At 57.7% G+C, this 21,000-nt stretch overlaps 1 protein-coding gene across 9 annotated transcripts in view; it reads right to left on the bottom strand.

Moving 5' to 3' along the window:
• The window catches only part of LOC135405349 (zinc finger protein 70-like), a 431,851-nt gene extending 420,215 nt beyond the window's left edge, over nt 1-11,636 (bottom strand). For 3 of the 9 annotated variants that reach the window (XM_064640032.1, XM_064640029.1, XM_064640026.1), the window contains exon 1: nt 10,524-11,208. Coding sequence is in view for 1 of the 9 variants with exons in the window: in XM_064640026.1 (XP_064496096.1) it covers nt 10,524-10,559 (36 nt within the window). In the remaining 8 variants the exon portion in view is untranslated. Of the gene's footprint in view, nt 1-1,656; nt 2,512-7,280; nt 9,339-10,523 lie in introns of those variants that run through there. The other 6 variants (XM_064640028.1, XM_064640030.1, XM_064640034.1 and 3 more) reach the window with 4 other exon arrangements.
• Between the last annotated feature and the right edge of the window lie 9,364 nt (nt 11,637-21,000).

Genomic DNA, 21,000 nt, shown 5'->3' with positions numbered 1-21,000 from the left:
CTGCTCTCCAGACACTCTGGCCCCAGCCCGGGGGGCTGACGGGGCTTGTTGTGGCCAAAGGGCAGGACCCAGCACTTGGCCTGCTTGAACCTCATCCCCTTGGAATCAGCCCATGGATCCAGCTTGTCCAGGTCCCTCTGCAGAGCCCTCCTGCCTTCCAGCACATCAACACACCCCCAGCTTGGTGTCAGCTGCAAATTTGCTGATGAAATGCCTGGTTCTGCAGGAGCTGCAGATGCTCAAGGGGCAGCAGGACCAAGTCAGGGGCCTGGGGGGCTTTGGGGTCCAGGAGGGTCCTGGGGGAGCTGAGGAGGGGCTTTGGGGATTGGGGGTACAAACCAGGACAGACCAGTATAAACCAGTATCTCCTCACTGCTCCCTGGATCTCTCCTGGAGCTGGGCCACATTGTCATGGGACACCTGAGCTCCCCCAGTGCCCTCCCAGTACAGCCCAGTGCCACCAGTACAGCCCACTGTGTTCCTGTCCCAGGTTGCCGGGTGATCCCTCTTTGGGGGGGTTGGAAGGGATTTGAGGGGGGAGTTGGGGGAGATTTGGGAGGATCTGGGGGAGTTTGGATGGGGATTTGGGAGTTTGGGGGCACCTTTGGGTGCATTTGGGGGAGTTAAAAGGGTTCCTTGAGGCATTGGGGGTGTCAAAGGAATCTGTGGGGGGAGGGGATTAAAGGAAAAAGGAGGGTTGGGGGACATTTGGGGGGGGCTAATGGGGTCTCGAGGAGGAGAGGAGTGGCAGCACCACGAGCGGGTGAGTCCAGAAACCCCCCCTTGGTGTCCCCAGCACCCTCTTGGTGTCCCCAGTTCCCCCCTTGACACCCTGAGACCCCCCCTGGTGTCTCCCATGTCCCCAATTCCTGGGGGATACTGGGACACACTGGGGGGAACCAGGGGGCACTGGGAGGGATGGGGGGGTTACTGAGGGATGCTGGGAGGGCACTGAGTGGGACTCAGGAGTTACTAGGGAATTACCAGGACACACGAGGAGACACTGGCAGGTTACTGGGCCATACTGGGGGTTACTGGGTGCTCACTGGAGGATCACTGGGCCATAGTTGGGGGCAGTGGGAGGTCACTGGGACACACTGGGTTGTCACTGAGGGGGTTACTGGGCCGTACTGAGGGTCACTGGGAGGTCACTGGGCTATACTGGGGCACTGGGATCCCCTTACCCGGATGTGGTACATCTCCTTCTCGGACTTCGGGAGGCACCCCCAAGACTCCTTCCCTGTGGGCTGGGAGATCCCCTAAACCCCGCTGCTGGGCTTTAGGGGACCCCCGGGCCCTCCTCCCTGTGGGGTCTCTGTGTGCTGAGTTTTGGGGGTCTCTGGGGTTCGAGGGGGCATTGGGATCCCCTTTCCCTGGGGTCGGTCCGCCGGGCCGGCAGGGGCGCTGTGGCGGGACGGGAAATGGCCAATTGCGCGCGGTCTCACGGGAGTTGCAGTTCCCTCATGAGGACTCCGCCGGTGCGCCTGCGCAGTGCAGCCAGGGCGCTGGGACACGCCCCCCCAGGCTCTGCCTCTCGGGAGCCCCCGAACCCCTCGGCTAAACCCTCCCGAGCCCTCCAGCCTTTCCACCCACAACCGCGCTCCCCGCAGCCCCCGAGGGGATCCCCAGAACCCCGCTCTCCGAGCGCATCCGCACCCTCCGCCGCCATCGCTGCCCCGCAGACAACATGGCGCTCTGCGCACGCCCCGCCTTTCGAGACCCCGCCGCAGCCAATCAGCGCTCGGCCCGTCCCCGCCCCGTCCCTGCCGGCCCCGCCCTGTCGGGTGAGCGGGGCGGGCACGGCGGGAAAGTGGCGGGGGGGGAGAAAGAGCGGGTGGGACCGCAAAGGGAGCGCGAGGGGCGGGGGGTCACCCCCAAAGGGAGCTGGGGGGAGCCGGGCTTTGAAGGGACGGTGGGAAAGCCAACTCTGGGAAACTCTCTCGTCAGAGATAAGTTGTGCTGCCAAAGGAAACGCTGACTCCAGAGGGGCCCGAGCGGCGGCAGAGCCTGCGGGGGTGGGGGGGAGGCAGCAGGTCTGCTTGATTCCATGGAGTTCTGGGGAGTCACAGTGGCCCCTTGGTTCCATGAGGCTCCACAGTGTCACCACGGCCCCTTGGCTCCTTGAGATTCCACAGTGTCCCTGCATGCCTTTGGTTCCATGGGGTCCTGCAGTGTCTCAGTGCCACTTTATTCCACGAGCTTACACAGAATCACAATAGGCCCTTGATTTCAGGAGGTTCCACTGTGTCCCAGGGTCCCTTGGATTCCACGAGGCCCAGCAGTGTCACAGTGGCCCCTTGACTCAAGGAGATTGCCCTGAGTCACAATGGCCCATTAAATTCAGGAGGTTCTGCATTTTCCCAGGGTTTCTTTGTTTCCATGAGACCCTGCAGTGTCACACTGGCCCCCTGGTTCCATGAGGTTCCAAAATGATTCAGCATTCCTGAGGCCCTGTATTGTCACAGTGGCCCTTCTTATCCCATGAGCTTCCAAAATGTCTCAGGGTTCCTTCTGTTCAGCCCCTTGCCAGCCCTGGGCCCCCTTGGCATACTGAGGCACAGCTGACTCCTGCCAGCATTGCCACCCCTCTGCTCCTTGTGTGCCACGGGCTGAGCAGATCCAGGTCACCTCCCATTCCTCTGCCAACCCCCTGGGCCTGCTCTGGGCCCTCCAGGTCCTTGCCCTGCTCCCAAGGGCTGTGGGGGTGTTTAATGGTCAGGGCTTGGGGTTTAGAGCTCAGGGTGGGGATTAGGCAGAAGCTTAGGCAGGTTTGGTGTTCTGCTGGGCCAACCCTGCACACTCCCACTCTCAACTGGGCACTGGCATTTGCTTTGTCAGAGCATTCCTTGAGCACATTCCTGAGGGTGACTTGGCTGTGTGCAGCAGAGCAGTGAGAAAGCCAGTGGCCCAGGCGGCAGCTGCCATGTGGGCACAAGCTCTGCTGCCCAGGAGGGTCCCGTAGTGCAGGGGTTTGCAGATGGCAACGTAGCGGTCGTAGTACATGATGGTGAGGAGGGAAAACTCTGTTCCAAGGAAGAAGAAGAGCAGAAAGACCTGAGCAGCACATCCCTGGTAGATGTGCCTGGTGTCCCAGAGGGAATTGTGCATGGCTTTGGGGACAGTGGTGCAGATGCAGCCCAGGTCTGTGAGGGAGAGGTTGAGCAGGAAGAAGCCCATGGGGGTGTGCAGGTGGTGGTCGCAGGCTACAGCGCTGAGGATGAGGCCGTTGGCCAGGAGGGCAGCCAGAGAGATGCCCAGGAAGAGCCAGAAGTGCAGGAGCTGCAGCTCCCACCTGTCTGAGAATGCCAGGAGGAAAAATTGGGGGAGGGAGCTGCTCTTGGGCATTTGCTGTTTCACGGCAAAGGGTCCTGTTAAAAATAGAATCCGAGAATCAGAAAAGGCAGAAAAGGAAGAACAGACCCTTCTGAGCAAAGCTGCCCCATTTTTCCTAGAAATAAACTGAAACTGAAATGCATTTCCTTTTTTCTGTTTTGTGCTGGCTGAGGGTGGTGTGAGGAGCAGGAGCTCTGGCCATGTGCTGTGTAGAACTCAGCTTTGCTCTGCTGTAGTGGGGACATGGAGCTGGTTTGTGACAGACACAGGGGATGTCAGATGTAACCCACCTTCTATGGACAAATTCATTTTCATGACTCTAAGGAGTGTGGTCTACAGAACAGAGGCTTAGCATGTCCTCAAAATAGTATTTGAGCTTTTTTATTTTCCACCATCATCACTTCAGGGGCTCAAATCTTCATTGTTATATTGTTATTGTGATAGATGTTCATCTGAGGCTTTGAAAGCCTCAGTTTTATGACTGACAGTGTGAAGAGACAGGCAAAAGGGCTCAGCTCTCTGAGGCTTGGTGCAGAGCCAGGAAAGCAGCAGTGTCCATCAGGCAGTTCCCCATCTGCCCTGTGTTTCACCTTGTGCTGCCTTGAAGATGAATTCACACACAGATTAATGTTTAATAACACCACTTCTCTTGATGACAGAGGAGCTGTGAGAAATCTCCTCTGTGCCAGCCCAGAGGCGCAGCTCTGATGGACAGTTCAGGACACAAGCCCTCCAGGAGAGAAGAAAAGGGCTGGGATGGGAGAGTGCTGACCCCCAAGGGAAGGCTCATCACTGCCCAGGACCCTGTCTGATTTTTGAGAGCCCTTGAATTAGAGCCAGTCTATTCATCTCTGAGAGTAAAAGACTTTGCATTTAAGTGCTTCTTCCTAAACTGAGAGAACAATTTCTCTGTCCCAGTGCCTACCCAAAGCCCCTGACTTTGTGTGCTTGGTCAGATCCTCCCTGTTAAATATCTTGTAGTGATCTGGAGCTGTGAGCAGGTCTGACCCTGCAACACCATGGCATCAAAAGGATCCTGCCCTCACCTACAAGGGATTTCTCCTTGCCCACAGCCCTTCTGCCCCAGCCCTGGGAGCATCTCCCCGAGCTGGCTGAGAGCTGCCCCTGGCAGGCAGCAGAGTCCCTGCCCAGCACAGTGCCCTGGGCTGCAGGACCCTGCTCTGCCCCACAGCCCTGGGCACCCCTGGCTGCACCCCCGGCTTCACAGCTCTTCCAAAGTGCCCCAAAACAGCCCCCTGCTTACCCATCCCATCAGCTGGGGCTGGGCCAGCTTTAGGAGATGCCTCCAGGAGCTTCCCCTGCACTGCCCTGCAGCCACAGACTCACCATGTGCAGCCTTGCCAAGATTCCTCCTGCAGGGAGCTCTCAGCCGTCCTGCCAGTGCTGAGCCCCTTGAAGCTCTGTCTGTGCCCTGCTGGTGTCCCTGAGCTGGCCTGGCAGTGCCCTCACCCCTGCTGGGCTGTGCAGAGGAGCTGCTCCTGGGCAGAGCTGTCTCTCTGCAGCGCTGTCCACTTGCCAGGAGCTCCCTTGTGTGCCTGGAGCCCGACCCAGCTCAGCAGCACAGCAACAGCCCCAGGCATTTCATGACTCTCGAAGAGGAAGGGGGGAGGGGGAGGTTGAGTCCCAGAACATCAAACCTGAGGAGAGACCTTCAAGAACTTCAAGATCTTCTAGTCCAACTGTCAACCCAGCACCACCAGAATCACCCCTAAACCCCATCCCGAAGTGCCACATCCAGATGCCACCTGAACACTTCCAGAGACTCCACCACCTCCCTGGGCTATTTGTTGCAATGCCTGAACACTCCCTCAGAGGGAAAAAGGGTTTTTTCATATCTAATATGAACCTTGCCCAATGCAATTTAAGGCCATTCCCTCTCAACCTTTTACTACAGCCTTGGTAGAAGACACTGACCCTCACCCCACTAAAACCTCCTTTCAGGTCATTGCAGAGAGCAATGAGGTCCCCCCTGAGCCTCCCCTTCTCCAGACTCAACAAGCCCAGTTCCCTCAGCCGTCCCTCAGCAGACATGTTTTCCAGAGCCTTCCCCAGCTCTGTTCCCTTCTCTGGACACACTCCAGCCCCTCAGGGGCCTTTTTGCACTGAGGGGCCAGAACTGGACACAGCACTCAAGGTGGGGCCTCCCCAGTGCCCAGCACAGAGGGGCAATCAGTTCTCTGCTCCTGCTGGCCACACTCTTCTCCACAAAGGCCACGATGCCCTTGGCCTTCTTGCCCCTCTGGGCACACTCTGGCTCATATCCAGTCTCTGTCAAGCAGTACCTCCCAGTCCCTTCCTGCTGAGGAGCTCTCCAGCCCCTCTGCTCCCAGCCTGGAGCGTTCCAGGGGGTTGTTGGGAGCCAAGGGCAGGGCCTGACACTTGGCCTTATTGATCCAGCCTGTCCAGATCCCTCTGCAGAGCCTTCCTGCCCTCCAGCACATCCACACTCACACCTAACTCAACTCACACTCACTCAACTTGGTGTTGTCCACGACTTTACTGAGGGGGCACTCGATCCCCTGGCCCAGATCATCAAGAACAGTGTTAAACAGGAGCAGCCCCAACCCTGAGCCCTTGGGAACCCCACTAGTGACTGGCCCCACCTGGATTTCCTTCCATTCCCCACCACTTCCTGGGCCATCAGCCACTTTGTCACTCAGCAAACAGTTCCCCCAGGCAAGCCATGAGCAGTTTGTGCAGGAGATGCTGGGGGAGATGGTGCCTAAGTTGGCTTTCCTGAATCTAGAGAGACACATCCCCAGCCTTTCCCTCAGCTGCTGAGCGGGTCCTTTGTCAGAGAAGGAGATGAGGTTGGTCAGGCAGGACCTGCCTTTCCCAACCCCACGCTGGCTGGGCCTGATCCCCTGGTTGTCCTGCCCGTGCCATGGGATGGCACTGAGGAGGATCTGCTGCATGGACTTCCCCGGTCCTGAGGTCAATGGGACAGGCCAGGAGTTCCCCAGATGCTCCTTTTGGCCCTTCCTGTGCATGGGCATCCCATTTGCTTGTTGCCAGTCAGCTGGGACTTGTGCAGTTCTGCAGCACTGCTGGGGAATGAGTGAGAGTGGCTTGGCCAGCTCTTTCTCCAGCTCCCTCAGGACTCCTGGGTGCATCCCATGTGGGCCCAGGCACTTGTGGCGGTCTCACTGGCAGAGCAGGTCACTGACCATTTCCTCCTGGATTGTGGGGGCTTCACTCAGCTCCCTATCAGCAGCTTCCAGCCAAAGTCTGCCTGCCAGGTGTCCAAGGGGTCAGTTCTGCTGCTCCCTCCTTCCTTCCCCCAGAATGGAAAATTCCCTCATTTTGTATCCCTGTGCGCCAGACAGCTGCAACCATCACCCCCCCCACCAGTCCCAAAATCATGGAATGCTTTGGGTTGGGAGGGGCCTTAAAGAGCATCTCAGCACCCTCAGAGTCAAGAATTCCTTCCTACTATCTCCTCCAACCCTTCCCTCTATCCGTGTGAAGCCACTGCCCCTTGTCCTGTCATTCCAGGCCCTTGTCCAAAGTCTCTCTCCATCTTTCTTGTTGGCACTGGAAGGCCACAATTAGGTCACCTCAAAGCCTTCTCTTCTCCAGCCTGAACAACTCTAATTCTCTCAGCCTTTCCTCACAGCAGAGCTGCTCCATCCCTCTGATCCTCTTGCTGCTCCCCTCTGGACTCGTTCCAACAGGTCCATGTCCTTCCTGTGCTGGAGCCCAGAGCTGGAGGCAGCTCTGCAGGTGGGGCAGCATTACAGCCACGCATGTTCCAGCAAGGACATGGTGGAACCTCATGGAACCAAGGACCATTGTGACACTGCAGGGCCTTCTGGAGCCAAAGGAGACCTGGGACACCAGGGAATATCATGGAATCAAGGCAGCACTGTCACCCTGGGAAAACTCCTGGAATTCAGGGCCCATTGTGACACTGCAGGTATCACACATGGAACAAAAGAAACCCTGGGATGCTGCAGAAACTCCTGGAACCAAGGGACCATTGTGACATTGAGGGGGCTCATGGAATCAGGAGTCCATTGGGACAATCTCGGGCCTCATGAAATCAAAGGAATTCTGGGACACTGTCAAACCTCCTGGAACCAAGGGTTCCTGCTGACATGCGTGTCCTCCTGGAACCAAGGGAGCCCTGAGATATTTCTGAACCTCAAAGAATCCAGGGGCCACTGTGACCCTGCAGAACCTCCTGGGTTCCAGTGGTCCTTGTGAAACTGCAGGCTCTCCTGGAACCCAAGGATTCCTGGAACACTGCAGAGCTCATGGAACCACGGGGCCACTGTCCCACTGCAGCTACTTCTGAAGCACAAGGGACCCTGGGACAATGGGATATTTCCGAGAATCCGAAGGGCATTTGGGGACTGCAGGGCCTCATGGAACTAAAGGAACCTCTGGAGACTGTGGAACCTCATGGAATCAAGGGGCCACTGTGGCCCTGCAAGGCCTTATGGCCCCAAAGGGACCCTGTTACACTGCAGACCCTCATGGAACAAAAGGAACACTGGGACACTGGGAAACCTTGTGGAATCAGGAGGCTATTAGGACACTGCAGGACCTCATGGAACCAAGGGGTTATTGGGACACTGCAGAAACTCCTAGAATCAAGGGGCCATTGGGACACTACAGAGCCTCACTGAAGTTCATGAGGGTGGGGGGGTAAAAAGGGGGTCTCCTGGACCCCCAAAAACCCACTCAGAGGTGGGAGGTGTCCCCAAGGAACGCCCGAAGGTGAGGGGGTTGTGCCCACCATGGTCAACCCAACCATGGCCAGCTCTTCATGGCCAACTCTTTATGGTCAATTCTTTATGGTCAACCCAACACAGGAGGCATCAAAATGGACCGGGGGGGGCAAAATTATGGGGGGGGCCCTGAACCCCCAAAAACCCAGCCAGAGATGGGGGGTGTCCCTAAGGAACACCCAAATGTTGGAGGGTTGTACCCACCATGGCCAACCCAACTGTGGCCAACTCTTTGTGGTCAACTCTTCATGGCCAACTCAACTTGAGGTGTTGAGAGGGGTCAAAATTGGGATGGGAAAGATGGGTTTTTTGGGAGAGAAGATGGAATTTGGGAAGAAAGGGGAATTTTTAGGTGGAAAAGGTGGATTTTTAGGTGGAAAAGGTGGATTTTTAGGGAAAAAGGGGGATTTTTTTGAGGGAAGAAAAAAGGGGATTTTTGGGGAGAATTTTAGGTGGAACAGGTGGATTTTTCAGGGAAAAGCTGGATTTTTGGTGAGAAAGGTGGATTTTTGCTGGGAAAGGCAGATTTTGGGAAGAAGGTGGGTTTTTTGGGGGAAAAATATGCTTTTTTTGGTGGGAAAGCTGCTTTTTTTGTGGGAAAGCTCCCTTTTTGGTGGAAAAACTCCTTTTTTGAAAAGGTGCTTTTTTGTGGAAAAGCTGCTGGTTTTTTGTGGAAAAGCTGCTTTTTTTGGTGAGAAAGCTCTTTTTTGGTGGAAAAGCTCCTTTTTTGTGGAAAATCTGGTTTTTTTTTGGAAAAGCTGTGTTTTTTATTGGAAAATCTCTTCTATTTTGTTGAAAATCTTTTTTTGGTAATAAAGCTCCTTTTTTGGTGAAAAACCTACTTTTTTTTGGAAAAGCCACTTTTTTTGACAGGCAAGCTGCTTTTCTCTGCTGCAAGGCGAGCTTTCCTTGAATAACTGGTTTTTGGCAGGAGAAAAACCACTTTTTTGGGGTTAAAACTCACTTTTTCATCATTATTTTTGTCGTAAACCGCCTTTTGTTTGGGGTGGGGAAAATGCCGTCTCGGGGCAGAAAACCCGATTTCCCCAGGGTTTTTTGCAGGGGGCTTCACCTCTTGTAGACCACCTTGAGGTCCCTCCACTCGAGGAAGCTGCACATTTTGGGTTTCTGGGCCAGCACCACCTGCATGAGCTCCCAAACCATCTTCTTCTTGTCCTTGTTGGCCATGGCCAGGTACCACTTCTGCAGCCTCGGCTTCCCTTGGCAGCTGTACAGCAGCATGAACCGCATCTGGGAGGGTCGGGGGGTCACCAGGAGGCTTGGGGAGGGGATTCGGGGGGGGTGTATATGGGGTTTGGGGGGGGGTTGGGGTCACAGAGTGAGGGGTTCTGCAGTCTCAGCTTCCCTTGGTGGAAGGAACTGCATCTGGGGGTGGCTGTGGGGGTCACTGGGGGGCTTGGGGAGGGGGTTTGGGGGGAGTTTGGGGGGGTTTAGTGGGGTGTATGTGGGGTTTGGGGTCACAGAGTGGGGGGTTCTGCAGCCTCAGCTTCCCTTGGCGGAAGGAACTGCATCTGGGGGGGCCAGGGGGGTCACTGAGGGGCTTGGGGAGACGATTTGGGGGGAGTTTGGAGGGGTTTGGAGGGAGTTTGGGGCAGTTTCAGGGGGTTTTGGGGTCAGGGAGTAGGGGGGTCTAAGTGGGTGAGAGGCTGAAGAGCAGCAGGAACCACATCTGGGGGGACTAGGGGTGGTTACTGGGGGTCTTGGGGGGGTCACTGGGGGACAGGAGGGGGTTTGGTCATGGGGGGGCCCTGGGGGGGTCCCTCTGGGTTTTGGGTGTTTCATGGGGGAGAGTCCCTGTAGGATTTGGGAGGAGAATGGGGGGGGCACGGGGGGGGTTGGGGGCAGTTGGGGGGGCAGGAGGTGTGTTTGGTCATGGGGGGGGACACAGGGGGGGATCCCTGTGGGGTTTGGGGGTTTCATGGGGGGGTCCCTGTGGGTTTTGGAGAGGCCATGAGTCAGGGAATGGGGGGAGGGTCCCTGTGGGGTTTGGGAAGGGGGTGAGGGCCATGGTGGGGGGGCTCAGGGAATGGGGGGAGGGTCCCTTGGGGTTTGGGGGGGCCATGGGGGGATCCCTATGGGTTTTGGGGGGTCCAAGAGGGGTATAAGTCATGGGGGGGTCCCTGTGGGGTTGGGGGTTTCATGAAGGGATCCCTGAGGGTTTTGGGGGGGCCGTGTGGGGGCTCAATGCCCATTCATTGGGAGGGTTCCTGTGGGTTTGAAGGGGGGAAGGGGAGGGGGGGTTAAATCACGATCGGTGACGTGGGGCCGTGGGAACCCGAGCCCAGCTCCGGGTCAGAAGGTCAAAGGTCGCACCCTGGATCACGATCATCCCCCTCGCCCCCCCGTGCACCACGTGGCCCCCGTCACGTGACTTACCCCCCCCCCAAATTCCCTCCCGGAGCCCCCCCAACTCACCATAGCGCCGTGTCCCGGGGGCGGGGCCTCGGCCATGGCCGTGGCCGGGGGTCGGGGCGGGGGTTCCGGGGGATCCCGGGGGGGGTCCGCGGTGGGGGGTCGAAGGGGCTGCTCCGGCAGCGCCGCGCCGGGGCCGCCGCTTTCGGCTGTGACGTCACCGCGCACAGCGCGCCGCTTCCGGTTTAGGACGGCGGGGAGGGGCCCGGCGGGCTTGTTGTCATGGAAACAGTGGAGGGGCGTGGTTTGTAGGCAGTGGCAACGATGAGGGGGCGTGGCCTGTGGACAAATAAATGGTTGGGGCTTTTCGTAAAAGAGGGCGTGGCCTGTCAGCAAGAAAATGGAAAGAGGGGCGTTGGTTGTCGCTATGGCAACGGGAGGAGGTGTGGCCTGTTTTCAAGGCAACGGGGAGGGGCGTAGTCTGTCGTCATGGCAACGGGGGCCTGTCGAGAAGAGGGTACGGCCTGTAGCCAGGGCAACAGAAACCGAGGAAACAGGGAGGGGCTTCCAGACGAAGGGGGCGTGGCCTGTCACCAAGGGAGTGGCCGGGTTCCAAGGCAATGGGAAGGGGGTGTGGCCAGTTGCCAAGGTGATGGGGGTGTGGTCTCTTTTTCAAGGCAACTGTAGGGGCGTGGTCTGTCACTATGACAACATGGGCACGGCCTGTCACCAGGGCAACGGGGAGGGGCTTCCTCAAAAAGGGGACATGGGGGCTGATGGGACGTTGACCCCAACACCATGAAAGGGGATTGACCCCAAATCCGGGACACGATTGACCCCAAACCCAAGATGGGACTTTGACCCCAAATTTGGGGTGCGATTGACCCCAAAAACAAGATGGGACGTTGACCCCAAAACCGGGACAGGGGTGACCCCACACCAGGACACGACTGCCCCTACTCCTGGAGCATGGAGGTGGCCCCCCAAATATGTTACTCTCCCCAATAAAATACAACTCTCCAGACCCCACAGACTCCGTGGGGGACTCCCCAGCTGTGGAGTGACCCCGAGGTGGGAGTGTCCCCAAGGTGGGGGTGACCCCGATGTGGGGTGACCCTGATGTGAGGTGACCCCGATGTGGGGTGACCCCCCCTCCCATGGGGCTCTCAGGGCTCCGTTACCTGCCCCATAAAGAGGATGGTACCTGTGGGGAGAGAGAGGGGACAGGGATCCATCCCCCCCAGACCCAAATCTGTGGGGCATAGATCCCAAACCCCCGACCCAAGGGGGATGGAGCCCCCCCAAACCCAAATCCGTGGGGCACAGACCCCCCCAGACCCAAATCCAAGGGGCAGAAACCCCGCCAGACCCAAATCTGTGGGGCACAAACCCCTCCAGACCCAAATCCAAGGGGAAGAGGCCCCCAAAACCCAGATAAATGGAACATGAAGCCCCCCCCGACTCAAATCCAAGGGGCACAGACCCCCCCCAAACCCAAATCCCCAAATCCCCGTGGGGGTCTGTTGGATGAGGAAGAGGAAGGGTCGATCCAGGACGATTTCCAGGGGGGCCATTCAGGAATAAATGATGGCAGCTGTGGGAAAGGGGGAGAGGGGGGAGGGGAAATGAGACCCAAGAGGGGTCTTGGAGCTCCCCCAAGCCCACCAGTGCCCCCCAGGGACCCCTAGGACTCCCCAGGGACTCCTAAGAGCCCCCCAGATGTCCCCAGGGATCCCCAGGGCCCTCCCAAGGACCCCCAGGGACTCCCCCAGAGACCCCCTGGACCCCTCCAGATGCCCCAGGGATCCCCAGGACCCCCTCAAGGACCCCCGGACTCTCAGGACCACCCAGGGACCCCCAGAGACCCCCAGGCAACCCACGGACCCCCAAGACCCCCCCAGATGCCCCCAGGGATCCCCAGAACCCCCCCAAGGACCCCCAGGATCCCCCAAGGACTCGCCCAAGGACCCCCAGGACCCCACTGGACCCCCCAGGGACCCCAAGCCCCCCCTTTACCTGAGAGGGGAGTGAAGTCGGCGGCCTTGGGGTCAAAGAGGTCGAGGACCCCCAAGGACTTGAGGGGGGGCCGCAGGTCCCACATGGTCTCCAGGGAGAAGCTGAAGGGGGCGGGCAGGGGGCGGTCCCCAAGTGTCCCCAGAGGTCCGGGGGGTCCCTGTTCTCCCCCCATAGTGTCCCCAGGTGTCCCCAAGTGTCCCTAGGGGTCTGGGGGGTCCTTGTTCTCCCCTCACAGTGTCCCCAGGTGTCCCCAAGTGTCCCAGGTGTCCCCAAGTGTCCCCAGGGGTCCGGGGAGGTCCCCGTTCCCCCCTCCACAGTGTCCCCAGATGTCTCCAAGTGTCCCAGGTGTTCTCAAGTGTCCCCAAGTGTCCACAGGGGTCCCCAGGGGTCCGAGGGTCTCTCTTTGTCCCCAGTGTCCCTAATGTCCCCCCCCAGTGTCCCCAGTGTCCCCAATGTCTCCCTCTAATGTCCCCCCCCCAGTGTCTCCAGTGTTCCCAGGGGGTCCGGGGGGTCCCTGTTCCCCCCCCCAGTGTCCCCAGGTGTCCCCAATGTCCCCTCAGTGTCCCCAATGTCCCCCCAGTGTCCCCAGTGTCTCCTCCCCGTGTCCCCGGGGGTCTCACCGGGGCAGGACGAGCAGGCGGGGGGCGGGGCTGAGGTTGGTGACCCAGTGGGTGACACGGGGCCATCCAGGAGGCGGGTGAGGGTGACAATGGGGACATCTCGCTCCAGGGGGGCCACCAGCAGCATGGCCACCGCCCCGCCCCGTACGGGACCTCCACCATTGAGTAGGGGACCCCCGCGGGTGTCTCCAAGTCCCCTGGGGGGGTGACAAGGGGGGGGGAGAAGGGACACGGGGGGGGGACATGGGAGACATGGGGGACGTGAGGGGAACATGATGTGACACAGGTGACACAGCGGGTGACAGGGGGGTTGACACCGGGGGTGGTGGGGGGTGACAAGGGGACTCGGGGGGTAACATGGGGGGTCCCAGGGTGACACAGTGTGACACAGCAACCCCCAGGGTGACACAGGGTGACACAGGGACCCCTGGGGTGACACAGAGGGTGACGCAGGGAGTGGAAGGGGGTGACAAGGGGACTCCGGGGGTAACATCAGGGGGTCCCAGGGTGACATAGGGGGTGACATGGGGTGGGGGAGTGGCACAGGTGACACAGGGTGTGACACAGGGTGACACAGGGGGGTGACACAGGTGATGCAGGTGACAGGGGGAGTGCCGGGGGGGGCGCAGGGACGTGACACAAGAAGTGACACAAGAGGTGACACAAGGGGGTGACACGGGGGCGTCGGGGGGGTGACACAGGTGATACAGGGGGTAACACAAGAGGTGACTCAGGGGGGTGACATGGGGAGGTGACATGGGAGGGTGACACAGGTGACACAGGGGACATAAGAGATGACATGAAGGGTGCCGGAGGGGTGACACAGTGGGGGTGACACAGGTGACACGGGGGGGTGACACAGGGACACCCGGGGTGACACAGGGGAGTGACATGGGTGACACAGGGGCTGACACAAGAGGTGACACAGGGGGTGACACGGGGGGGGTGACACAGGTGATACAAGAGGTGACACGGGGGGGGTCTCACCGCAGCGGAACGTGCCCGCCCGGGCCATCATGGGCACGGCGACGTCGCTACCATTGGCCCTGCGGAAGGGGCGAGCGCGGGTGGCCCGGGGGGGGAAGGGGGTCGCCTACCCCCCCGAAAGAACTGCGCGCTCGCCACCACCAGGCGCGTGCGGGGACCCAGAGCTCCGGGGGGCACCAGGGACCCCAACAGACCTGGGGAGGGGGCGACACACGGGGAGGGGGTCAGGGACACAGTGACTCCCTCCCGAAAGGGACACGGGGGTCTCCACACCCATTGACCCCCCCTCAAAAAAAAAGGACACGGGGGTCAGGGAGGCGGGGGGGACACAATGACACCCCCGGAAAGGGACACGGGGGTCCCCGCATCCATTGACCCCCCCCAAAAAGAGACACGGGGGGGTCAGGGGGACGGGGGGGGGCACAGTGATCCCCCCAAAAGGGTCCCAGGGATCTCCACAACCACTGACCCCCCAAAAAGGGACCTCCCACCCATCACCCTCCACCCCGGGGGTCCCCTGAACCCATCAACCTCCTCCCCCCCAAAATGGTCCTAAACGCCCCCCACCACTCCCCAAGTAACACAGGGGACCCCAGACCCCTCACCCGCCACCCTGGGGGTCCCAAACCTCCCCCCCCTCTCCTCACCCACCACCCCCGGGGTCTCACCCTTGGTCCTCTCCCACACCCAGGAGTCGAGGAGGGTCCGTGCCCTCTTCCCCCGAGCAAACTCCACCCGAGCCACGCTGTGAGGTCCAAGGGCTCGGAGGGCCCGGCGGGCGAAGCCGGGGGTCAGCGCGATCCCCTGTCCCACAGAGAGCCCCTCGGCCACTGCCAGGCCCTGCCCGGGACCCCCTCCAAGGCCCGGCGCAGCCCCCGCAGCTCTGCCGAGACCCCCGGGGCTGGGGAGGGGGAACAAACGGGCTCGGGGGGGGAACACCCACTGCGGGGGGAAGGGGGGGGAGGGACCTGTCGCCCACCCCCACACGGGGAGGAGGACCCCGGGGTGGTCCTTCTGGGGGTGGGGATCCCCAATCCAGCCGAACATGGAGATAAAGACCCTCGCCATGGAGAAAAAGCCCCCCCCATGGGGACAAAGACTCCCCCCCCATGGGGACAAGGACCCCAAAGTGTCCCCTGTGGGGGTGGGGACCCCCAATCCCACCCCCCCATGGGGACAGAGACCCCAAATCCCACCCCAATATGGGGACAGGGGCCCCAAAGTGTCCCCTGTAGGGGTGGGGACCCCCAATCCCACCCCAGTATGGGACCCCAAAGTGTCCCCAGTAGGGACAGGGACCCCATGTGCCAGCCCCCATGGGCACAACGACCTCAGGATGTCCCTGGATTGTCCCTTGGGGTGTCCCTCGGGGTGTCCCTCAGGGTGTCTCTGGGGTGTGTCCGGTGTGTCCATGTCCCCCCCTATGGGCACAACCACCTCGGGATGTCCCCTGGGGTGTCCCTGGGGTGTCCCTGAGGTGTCCCCTGGTGTGTCCATGTCCCCCTCCCACCCCTCTGAGCTTGCCCCCCCCCACACCATTGATGCTGAACCCCAAGGCCTCCTTGAGCTGCCACTGGCTCACCCAGCCCAGTCCCGGTGTCAGCCCCAGTCCCAGTGCTGGTTCCAGTCCCAGTGTCAACTCTAATCCCAGTCCTAGTCCCAATGTCAAGTCTAATTCCAGTCTTGATCCTAATTCCAGTCCCAGTGCTGCTTCCAGTCCCCATCCCGATCCTAATCCCTGTCCTGCTGCTGGTCTCAGTCCAGATCCCAGTCCTGTGTCAGCCCTAACCTCAGTCCCAGTGCTGGTCCCAATCCTAATTCCAGTCCTGGTCTCAGTTTGTCCCAGTGCTGGTCCCAGTCCCAGCCCCAATCCCAGTCCCGGTGCTGGTCCCAGTCCCGCTGCCCCCTCATCTGGTCTCAGTCCTGGTGTTACTCCTGTGGTCCCAGTATTAGCCTGGTTTTGATCCCAGTATCCCAACTCTGCTCCCGGTGTTGCTCCCGCTATCCTGATCTTGGTCCTGCTCTCAATCCCAACAGACATTGGGGCTTAGGCCTGGTGTCCAGGGATCAGTCCCGGTCTTGGTCGCAGCCTCAGTCCCAGTGTCCTGCTCTTGATCCCAGTGTCAGTCCTGGTGTCCCAGTGACATTCCTGGTGTTGGTCCCGGTGTCCCGCTGTTACTCCTGGTGTCCCAGGGCTGGTTCCAGTGTCCTGATCCCAGTCTCGGTGCCATTCCCAGTGTCCCACTCTCAGCCCCGGTGTCCTGGTGTTGGTCCCAGTATTATTCCCACCATCCTGGTGTCGTTCCCGGTGTCCTGATCCCAGTCCCAGTGTCCTATTCCCAGTATTCTGGTCTTGTTCCTAGTGTCCTGATCCCAGTCCTGGTGTCCTATTCCCGGTGCCCTGATCCCATTCCTGGTGTCCTGATACCACTCCAAGTGTCCTATTCTTGGTGTCCTGGTGTCGTTCCCAGTATCCTGACCCCAGTCCTGGTGTCCCGATCCCGATCCCGGCTCTGGAGCCGCCTCCGGTCCTTTAAAGGCAGCGCCTTTAAAGGGTGGAGCAGGAAGGGGGGAGGGGGAGACCAGGAAGGGGGGTATTTCCACGTGTGTTCCCCCCCCCCCCGCACATCACCACCCATGTCCTGTGTCCCTTCCTGTGACTCCTGTGACCTCACATGCCCCCTGTACTCCCCCATGTGCCCATGACCCTCCCGTGTCCGCTGTGACCCCCCATGTCCCCTTTGACCCCCCCGTGTCCCCTGTGACCCCCCATGTCCCCTGTGACCCTCTGGGACCCCCCCCATGACCCCCAAGGGGGGATGTTTTCACGCATGTCCCCCCCCCACATACGTCACCACCCATGTCCTGTGTCCCTTCCTGTGACCCCTATGACCCCCCCCACATCCTCCGTGTCCCACAAAGGGGACAGTCCCCTTTCACAGGGGCAGGTTCTTCCAACAGAACCCTTCTGGAGGGGGTGTGGGTGGAGATTCCTGCCTTGGCTGGGGACCCCCCAAGGTCACTCCTGGAGGTTGAGAGCAGAGATCTCTCCAATAGCTTTGGTCTGTGGAGTTCCATCCATCTCTAATTAAGAATTATTGCTTTTCTGCCAGCTTTAGTAGAATTGCTTCAACAATTGCTTTAGTGTAGAGCACTGTCCTATCTTATTCTGTACTACTGGTAGTTTTAGTGTCTCTATTGTGCAGTAAATAATTCTGATGAAGATTGTTTGTCTGATCAATTGTAACCCTAAATAACTCATTTCTATCAATAGATCTGATTTGCCATCATTAAAACCTGGGTGACAAAAGTGGTTCAGTCACACCTCTGTAATTCCTTTAAACTGAAAGTGTTGGCATGATCCAACGCTGAGATTGGATCCAGCAGCCCCCAGCACCCCACAGGAAGTTGGGAGCTCAGGGGGCCACCCCCCTTTGCCAACCCTTCTGTGCCAAAGACCTTCATGGGACCATTGGACCAACCAGACCACTCCGCCTTTTCCACCCTTCTCCCTGTTCCTCCCACTTTCCCATATTTCCCTCAGTGCCCAATTTCCCCCAAGAGAGTTTTGGGGTCCCAACCCCCACTTTTTCCCCCTTCTCCTGTGGGTGCTGAAGGAGAAAATGAGGCTGCACACACAGAGTTCCATTTCGGGACTTGTCCACTGACACTTTTCCATGTCCCCTTTTATTCCTCTTCTCTTGTGAGCAGCACCTGGTGTTTGTCTTTTAGTCTACTGGAATTCCCAGCATTGCCCTAAAGCAGTGCCCTGATCCCACACATTCCCCTCGCCTCATGTGCTGGCTGTGTTCAGCCACAAGAGAATAGCACATGCTGGTCATGCAGGCTGGTTAAAGTGCATTTCCACTTGGAGAAACAACCTTCTCTCTCTCCAAGCACTCAGTCAAGGTCCATCCTCCCTTTGCATTCCCATGAACTCAGTGCAGGTGCAGACTCTGCTTGGTCCCACCTCTGCCCCTGTTTTGTTTGGACACGCAGAGTTCACGGCCAAGAGGGCCAGGACCCGGGCTTCTTGTCTTCAGGCTTGTCCCATGTGCTCCCAGAGGACTTGGAATATTGAAACCAGACAGACCATTAAACACCTGCTGCCATATGGTGCTGCCGTAGTGACCATACACTGGCACTGCAGGCATGGCCGGCACTGAATGGCCAGTGCAGCAGGAGTCGTGGCTGTGGCAGCTGCCGGGATTGCTGCAGAGATGATCCAAGCAATCAGCCATCCACTGAGGATTTCTTGATTTAACAGTTTCCTTAATTCACTGTATCCTGCATCATCCTCCCAGCTTCTGCTTAGGTTCACTGGGAGCCACAGTTTGGCTCTTCTGCCCATGGGAATTATTAATGATAAATGGAGGGTAGGTACATTTTGATCTGTGATACAACTAAAATAACAAGGATTACTTACAGAGGTGTTAAAGGTAATGTCAGTCACACGAATCACAAGGTCAGGTGTGGCCAAGAAGGCATCTGAGTGAGAGGGACATATCATGGCTGAGTCATTAACCAGTCAGTAAGAGTTAGTAGACCCAGTGAATTCCCCCTAGAATACTGTCTTCCCAATGGGACATCTGGGCAGGGCTTGCTCTGCTCAGCATTCCCTGCCTGCTCCCGGGATTCTAGAGGGACAGCCTCTGCATCTGCAGGATTGGATTGCAGGCTGGGTCCACTCAGGATAAAGTTCCATCAGAGGGGCTGGAAGCCAGCAGGGTCCTGTGGCAGTCAGAACACAAGCACAGCCCTTCCCCATACTGAGCACTCGAGAGAACCTTGTCATTAGGTGTCTTCTTCTGGGTTTTTGTACAATACTTGTTGATTCAAATGCAAAAAACTAAGGGTAAATACAGCTTTGTCTACTTGGGGTGTCACATTCCCCCTTTTTTGTTTTAAAAGTATGGTTTTTAATACAGAGCACACCTTTCTTGCACCTGGGATAGGCACAAGTGATAAGACTACATTTATGGTTTTTTGTTTTTATTTCTTCTTTTTTTTCCTTCTTTTTTCTTTCTCTTATTTTTGTTCTTCCTTTTTTTTATTTTCCTCCTTTTTTCTTTTTTTCTTTCTCTTTTTTCTTTCTTTTTTTTCTATTTTTTCTTCTCTTTTTTCTTCCTTTTTTTCCTTTTTATTTTCTTTTTTCTTTTTTTCTTTTTTCTTTTTTTTTCTACAGTATCTTATATCAGTTGTATTTTCAAGGAATATTTTATACAGTTTACTGCCGTAAATAATAAATAACAAAAGCTTCCCTGATCACACCACCTGCATCCAACACTGAGATGTTAACAAATACTGGAAGCTGATTAAAACTAGTGCCACAGAAAATAATAAAAACTTCTCCCAATCATACTACCTGCACCAGACACTGCGATGTTAACAAGTACAGGAAACTGAGTAAAACTAGTGCCACAGGACAATAAGAAAACCTGTGCCAATCACACCACCTGCACCAGACCCATAGCCCACACACACTGCGTATAACTGACACCGAGACAATTTACCGAGACATAGGAGCCGTTCTCCACACACACTGCACTCACCAGACTCCGAAACAATTTACCAAGATGTGCGAGCCTGCATGCACCAAACACCCAAATGTGGGACCCGTAGCCCACACACTACGTGTACCAAACATCTAAATGGTGTACCAAAACACTCCGAAACAATTTGCCGAGACGCACAAGCCTTAACCCACACACACTGCGCTCACCAGACAAACGCCAAAACAATTTACCGAGACGTGCGAGCTTCAGCCCGCACACACTGTGTGCACCAAACACCCAAACGGTGAACCAAATGTAAGAGCCGGAGCTCACTGCCCAAACCACTGCTGGACGACTCCGGTATCTTATGGGTGCCCCAGCACAGGACGTCTCCCGCGGCTTATGGGTACTTTCCCTCTGACCAGTCATTCCCAAAAACGAACCGTGATTTATACCAAACAAATACCTTCAAGTTGTCGCAAGAGGTCCCCGTCTGCTCCCTCAGTGAGCTGACTAAAGTGAGGAGTCCCTTCGAGAAAGTCTCGAGGGTGCCCTAGGGAGTCCCTGCCTCCAACGGAGCCTGCAGCCAAGCAGAGGAAGACGCCTGCCTGGCTCGCCAGAACTGATGCTGAGAAAAAGCAGCGGTAGTAAAACCCAACAGCCACAGGTGCTATTAAGCCGGTATTTGTTTATTTCGGCGCCGGACGCCTCGGGGACAGCTCCACCTAACACGCAAACGCCACACCTCTGCCACAGCTCCCCTTTTATACAACTAGCTCATACATATTTATTTAATATTTTACATATTCATGAACTACCCGAGAGTGGGCGGTGCTCTATGTAAATCTCGGGACAGGCCTTCTGGCACCTGCGCACTGCTCTCTGCTGGTCGTCTCGGGTGCTCGCAGGGGAGGTAGGCTCAAAGTCTTCCTCTCTCTGAGCATGCGCAGTCCTTCATCATCTTCCCCTGGCGACAGCTCCTCATTGGCTGCCCGTCTGCTCGGTGTCCTATTGGCTGCCCATTTGATACATGCTGATACATAGCACTCTCCCATTGGCTGCCCATTTGATACATGCTGCTCCATTGCACACCCTCCCATTGGCTGCCCCTTCGCGCCACCACGCAGCTTTCCCATTGGCTGCCTCTGGGCAGCTCCCCCTTGGCTGCCCAGCGGCAATACGGCTGTGTCTGAGCAAACAGCACAGGAACCTTAAAACTGCACTTATTAAACTGGGCCAGTTACATGGAAACTTAACATTTTCCCTCATCAATAGCAACTTAACATTTTCCCTTATCAGTAGCACCTTCCAGTACCTGGAGGGGCCTGTAGGGAAGCCAGAGAGGGACTCTTTGTCAGGGACTCTTTGTCAGGAACTGTAGTGACAGGTCAAGGAGTACTGGGTACAAACTGAAAGAGGGGA

This window comes from Pseudopipra pipra, chromosome W (assembly GCF_036250125.1).
Source record: "Pseudopipra pipra isolate bDixPip1 chromosome W, bDixPip1.hap1, whole genome shotgun sequence".
Lineage (NCBI taxonomy): Eukaryota > Metazoa > Chordata > Aves > Passeriformes > Pipridae > Pseudopipra > Pseudopipra pipra.
The sequence above is the reverse complement of the archived record's forward strand: the minus strand, read 5'-3'. Positions and strand labels throughout refer to the sequence as shown.